This window comes from Propithecus coquereli, unplaced genomic scaffold (assembly GCF_000956105.1).
Source record: "Propithecus coquereli isolate 6110/MARCELLA unplaced genomic scaffold, Pcoq_1.0 Scaffold147, whole genome shotgun sequence".
NCBI lineage: Eukaryota > Metazoa > Chordata > Mammalia > Primates > Indriidae > Propithecus > Propithecus coquereli.
The window spans coordinates 8345043-8351777 of record NW_012139080.1 but is presented as its reverse complement, the minus strand read 5'-3'; the positions used below and the strand labels follow the sequence as shown (position 1 = coordinate 8351777).

Genomic DNA, 6735 nt, shown 5'->3' with positions numbered 1-6735 from the left:
TAAAAATAAAGGGATAGAAAGGATGTACCAGGAAAAACCAAAAGAAAGTAGATATTACAATATTAATATAAGGCAAAATGGAATTTCTAGGTATTCTACACAGAAAATCTTGTACATGTGCACCAGGAGATGTGTACAAGGATGTTCATTGCAGGGTTATTAATAATAATGAAAATTTTAAAAACTTAAATTTATCTGTCAGTAGGGAAATACATGGATATATTTTAGAATATTCATATGGGGACACTAAACAGCAATTAAACGAGAAAGACTAGATCTATATACATCAACATGGCTGTTTTTCAGAACCACTGAGTGAAAGAAATAAGCTGCAGAGTAACATGTCAATGTGATATTTCTAAACACAAAACAATACACTTGGACTTCTAAGTTTCCTTCTGATTCTGAAATTATTTTATTGAATTTCACAGCAATATGTTATGTTCCTATAACTATTTGCATCTGAGTGTTTGAGGAATTGTGCCCCGAAACAGTGTATTTTAGCAAATAAACTGTCATTAAGAGCAACCGATGTATCCTAAAGAATGAACACACCTGGAATAGCAGAAAGCTGTCGTCCTCTGATCAAGTAATCCATAGAGTTCAATATTAGTAACCACACACAGTGTGCTTAATGCTATAGAATAAGCACATATATAAAAAATTTCTCCTTTCCCCCCAGGTTGCTTATAAGAAAAAAGATGTGACATAAAGAGGCACAAGTGTATTCTGAGAAGAACAAATGAGATGTCTGGCGGAAGATATTTGTTAAGCAGTAACTTTCTACTAGACTGTAGACTATAGCAAGCCAGAATCCCTGTTCTGTAGATGTTGAAGTCACAAATGCCTTTAGATGTCAATCCCACAGATATTTATTGAGAACCTACTGTGTACAGGGTACTGTACTTAACATGGTTATGAACACAAAAATGAATCAGGAGTCCCAAGGAGTTTATGGAGCACTGGAGGATTGAGGTAACTATACAACGAGGCAGTGTGCGTTAAGGGCCATGAGAGCGACGCACACTGCTCTGTAGCTTGCAGGAGAATGAAACTGTTTTCGTTGGAGGGACTGGGAAGGGCGCTACAGGGGCTGTATCACACGTTTATAAACGTGTGAGTGAGAGTGGCAGGGCAGTTTCTCCTCTGTGTCATAGCTCTGGTTAGTATTTGATCCCTCCCCTTAAGAGAAATATTACTGTACATTAATCCTTTTGAAGCTTTTAATGGTGCTGCTGAGAATCATTTAAACATTTAAAATACACACCACATAGTACACTTAGTTTAGAGACAGCCATGGTTAGCCACTGGAAAACTAACCATTGGTTTTGATAAAGGGGGGACTTTTGTGTGTTATGGCTTATGACAGAAAATGGAAAAATGCTTCAGTGAGACAGGCTGGCATTTTAAATTGGAGCACAATAATAGCCAAAAGTGCTGAAGTCAACGGACTGCTTAGAAATATGGTTTCCATTTGCTGAGCGAGGCCTTGCGAGGTGGCCACATACACGCGTTTGTAACCACAGTCAGTTCAGTTTTTCCCTAAATGTGGGACTGCGACCCTGATTGACGTCAGTGTCATGTACTTGTAGAGAAAAGAGATTTAGGTCGTCCATGAATCCAAGACAAGTAGAAAATCAGCAAATAAGCAATGAGTTATAATAGACCTACATATTACACATAACTTAGGTTGGAAACCATGCAAAGGTGACAGTGCTCTTCTGAATCTTCTGGAGCTGGCTTAAAAATTCTCCCTTTCCCCACAAACCTATTAAAATAAGAATTGATTACCGGTCTATAAAACTTGAAGACAGTAAAGAAGGTAGAAGGAGATATGTAAGAGAGTCTTAGAGGTGACATTTGATTTGTGACTTAGACAATACAAAGGAGATGGTCACGGGACCTGGAGGATGAGAATTCCAAGGGAAAACACCAGCAAGTGGAACACATTCTGTTCCTCACAAACAGAGAGAGTAATGATGACCTTGGGCAAATTGCTTTACCACTCTGGGCCTCATTGTCTTCATTTGTAAAGTTAGAGGGTTGGATTGAGTGAGCCTGAAGGAATTTTTCAGCTCCAAAGTTCAATAAAATAAAGACTAGTTAAAATAGGCAACAGAGCCAAATGTAGTTTTTGTTTGTTTTTAAAGATGGCAACCGTAGGGGTGTTTGAAATGTTAAGAGTAGATGGAATCATTGAGAGGCAGAAAATGTTGGCATGAGAAAAATGTCAAATGAAACAAGGTTCAACTAAGTGGAAGGGTATGGTGTTGGGGGGAATGCTTCTTTCTCATTTCTGATGTTTCCTTCCTTGTGGGGGAACTCAATTAGTGTAACAATCCTGGTCTCTGTGCCTTTACTTCTTCTAAGGGAGGAAGGGTGACTTAGTCTGATAAATTTGGACAGAAGAGACTAGGTATGCTCTGCTCATCTTCTCCCTTTTGCTTTCGTGGAGCAATCCTGACCACAGAGAGCTCTTCTCTATTCCTCCAGGCCGTGTTACCTGAGGGAGGCTACCTCCTCTTCTGGAAGCTTTCACCTGATCTAGCATTGCCTGCGGGTAAATCTAAATTTGGGATTCAGTTTCCAGGTAACTTTGGCTCTCACAGTAAGCCGTGTTTTCCAGTTTAGCCTTCATCAGTGATAATGGTTATATTTTGGTCTGCCTTTGCCATATCTTCATCTTATTTCTCAGTAAATTCAGAATTTGGGTGGGAAAGAAGTATACTATTTATTTGGCTCTCTCAAGATCCAAAAGTTGGATTCAGGGGAACAAAATAAGCTTTGATAAGAAGTAATATTGTTCTGTCTGAATCAGGTGAAGGCAAAAGTTATGAAGAACTAGAGATACTTTGAGGTATGATTGAGTTTCATAGATTCGAAATTATCTGAGTAAAGTAGGGGGCCAGATAATGAGCTACAAAGGAGTTGGCAGGCATGGAATTGGAAGGTTAAAAGAAAAAAATTTTAGAATTGCCTCTATGGAGAGAATACCAAAGAATCGACTAAAGAGAACCAAAGGATTGCCAGTCAGGGTGACAAACATTTAAGCATTTAAAATATACACCACATAGCACATTTGTTTTAGAGGCAGCAGTGGCTACGTGGGAAAGCTAACCATTGCTTTTGGTGACCATGATTTTGATAACAGGCTAGAATGGATAGGGCTCTAAGGCAGTCTCATTCTCTGCCCCCAGGGACAAAAGAAGTGAAAATTGCTCTGTAGAATATATTTTATTCTTAAGTTATACACATTTTCAGAAGTAAGTGAATCTATTAGGGTTGGACAATAAATGGTTATATCTATATTGTTATAAATGCTAAACTGTTTTTCTTCAAATATGATAGTTTAGACAGACACTAAATGGACCCCTGTCTAGTCGATGCAGGTTCTCTGTGTGTGTGTGTGTGTGTGTGTGTGTATTTTCAGGATTTTTTATTAAACAGGTTTCTAAAAAATGTGCAATCAAAATACTGCATGTTAGCAGCCCCAATTTATTGAAGGTTATTATTCATTAAATGACAGGGCAGAAAAGAAAATACCATGGCTTATCATCCCCTGTGCCCATTGACTTTTCTAGGACCAAGGGAAGTACCAGCTTTTCCGTAAAGTAATTGCAAACTATTCTTTGCATCCTTGATTTCTCTGTACATTTATTGCACTTTAAGGATACCACATACAGTTTGGTGGAGGAGGGAACAAGGAACAGGGAAGGATTTCAGGAGGTGGGTGCACTTGAACTGGGGCATGGAGGAAAAATAGGATTTGGCAGGTGGATATAGGAGGTGGGAGCCAGGAGCACTCCGTGTATGGCACATGGCTGAGTCCAAAAGGCAGGGAGACCTGGAGTCAGGTCATCTTCAGGGAGCAGTTTCTTGAGCAGGCCCTTTGGCTAGAGGACTAGGATGCAAGGGAAGTGTTATCTCCGTGACTGAGAAAATATCTCAAAACCTCGTGGTACAAGGCTCTAGGAGGCCAAATTTTTTAAGGTAAGGTGAGATTGTGATGAGGAAATAGCCCATGGAGAGGTAGAAACTGAAAAGTGAATAGGGCTGATTGTGGAATAAGATTCTAGAAGGAGAAGGAATAAAAGGGTCTAGTAGAGAGGCAGATAAAGTTGGAAGGGAAGTGAGGAGAAGTCAAACAGAATAGAAAGGGAGGACTTAATTTATTTGAAAAATCAAGCAAGTAATGTTGTTTTGTAGTTGATAAAAGAATGCCTCCTAATATTTAGAAGTATAAAAATTATTTTAAATATATGTACTCTGTCAGAGTTTTTGTTTCTTTTTGCCTGCCATTTCTTTTTCAGTTTTGGTAAAAGAATAAAAAAAGAACAGCATATGCTGAAAGAAATTAGGTACACAACAGGGACTGAAATAATTTCAGATAATTTTTCTTTTAGCCGGATTGCTGTTATACGATAAGAATACATTTTGATTCAGAACTTTTATGAAGAACTTGTGCATTTTATTATAACATCTGTTTCTACATTTTAATTTCTCTCCTTCCTTTTATAGGTATTTGCATGCTTTTTTTTCCAAATGAGAAGACCTTTTGTTTGCCACAAGAAGGCTATTATCCAGAATGTTAATGGGTTTTCAACTATTAAGATGTAATGATATACCTTGAGTATTTAACTATAAATTTGAAAAATCTCCATGAACAATCTCAAAGGAATAACTTAGAATGCACTCCTGGTAAATTGGCTCATTTTCCTGTAATTTACTGGAAGTGCTGATATAAGAGCAGTCCTAATGTGAAAAGTACATTAATCCCTGGAGTTACATTGTATGTATTAAATTATTACTCTCAAAGAATAAAATGTATGAGGCCATTTAGCCTTCATTCACACTTGTTACTTAGAATCACAGTAGAGAAACAAATCACTTATCTTTTGATGCACAAAATTAGAAACAATACATTTAATATCTTTTAAAACAAGAGACACAGTGATGCTCAGTTACACTTTTGCATAACAATTTCTCTTTTCCAAACGAGGACTGTTCTAGTTAGGAGCATGATTCTTCTGGCTTTGTGGAGGCCCATTTCATTCCATTGGTAATTGAAATATTTTTAGAAACTCATAATGCAGCTTTCTTTCACGTTAGTCAAAAAGATTAGTCTGCCTTCTAGCCATGAGCTAGAACCCTTCTACCCAAATGGGGGGTTATTTAAGAATGGTAGTCAACTTGCAGGAGTAGCAGTGGCAGGAGCATTTAGGTCTTATTTAGAATTTTGTCTAACTGTGTTTTTCTTCTTTGCCAGGGTACCGAAAGTTATGGACACATAATTTGCGACATCAGTTGTTTTTTTGGTAAGCAGCCATTTATGATTCTGGAAGATTAAGGGAGATAGGAAGCCTTAATTTGAGATTTTAACAAAGCTCTCAAACAACAAACTATACCATGGACGTCAAGCTGGACCCTTCCAGAGATGACCTGCCTCTCATGGCCAACACCAGCCACATACTTGTGAAGCACTATGTACTGGATTTACATGTGGATTTTGAAAGTCAAGTCATTGAGGGGACCATAGTGCTTTTCTTTGAGGATGGAAACCAATTCAAGAAAGGAAATAGCTCCACTGAGGAAACCTGTCAGTTGGAATCAAATGAAGCCTGCAAATTTAGGATGCCTGAACCCTGCCATATTCCTGTGACAAATGCAAGGACCTTCTCATCTAAAATGGAATATAATGATTTTGCGATCTGTAGTAAAGGTGAAAAAGATACTTCTGATAAAGATGGTAACCATGACAACCTGGAACAGGCTTCTGGAATTTCTAGCTCAAAGTACTGCTGTGACACAGGGAATCATGGGAGCGAGGATTTTTTGCTAGTGTTGGACTGCTGTGATTTATCTGTGTTAAAAGTCGAGGAGGTGGATATTGCTGCTGTGCCAGGTATTGAAAAATTTACAATGTCTCCCAAGCTCACAGTTGCTTCCGAGGAGCTCAGGAATCAGATTGTACATGAACTTGTGACTCTGCCTGCAGATCGTTGGAGGGAGCAGTTCGACTACTATGCTCGCTGCAGCCAGGCTCCTGGCTGTGGGGAACTCTTCTTTGACACTGACGCTTGGAGCTTACAGATCAGGAAGACAGGGGCTCAGACAGCTACTGACTTTCCTCATGCTATCAGGATATGGTACAAAACCAAACCCGAGGGGCAATCAGTTACATGGACTTCAGACCAGTGTGGCAGGTAGGTTATCTGAGCGCTCCACAGTCCCGTGCCTATTAATCTTATACACTACAAGGATATTCTCAGACAAGGGACCAACTCTGCAGAGATGCTCCTGTTTATTCTGTGACATTACCTAAGTAGCCTCAAATCCTTAGATCCATGGTGAAGCAGGTAAAGTCCCAGGCATGCTGAACCCTTAATAGGATTACTTCCCTTAAGTCAGGATGAAAAGATTACTTCATCAAGCCCCTTTATTTCTGAGTTAGGAGATTGAAAGGCACGCTTAATGATGAAATCCTGAGCCTAGCTCTGCATTGAGATCTCTGCTAGCGACTTCTAGTGTTGTAGATGTGCGTGATGTGTCTCTGAGTGAACATTTTCTCAAAGTTCCTTCATAGTTCCCTTGAGAGAGTAGAGTGCTGCAAAGTTGGGTTGGTGAGAAGCCTGGCAAAGTGCTTTCAAATAAAGCCAGCTCTGCTTTGTGACTTTCTTACTGCACTGTCTCTTGGCAGCTGTGCCTCCCTGGACTTTGTCAGTTGTATAAGGTGAA

General features: G+C 39.2%; 1 protein-coding gene across 1 annotated transcript in view; it reads left to right on the top strand.

Annotated features, from left to right (window-relative positions):
- Positions 1 to 5286: 5286 nt before the first annotated feature.
- Positions 5287 to 6735, top strand: part of LOC105806846 (chromosome unknown open reading frame, human C9orf3) — a 311159-nt gene continuing 309710 nt past the window's right edge. Inside the window, exon 1 of the mRNA XM_012640063.1 lies at positions 5287 to 6203. Coding sequence (XP_012495517.1) covers positions 5407 to 6203 — 797 coding nt within the window. The 5' untranslated portion in view covers positions 5287 to 5406. The remainder of the gene's footprint in view (positions 6204 to 6735) is intronic.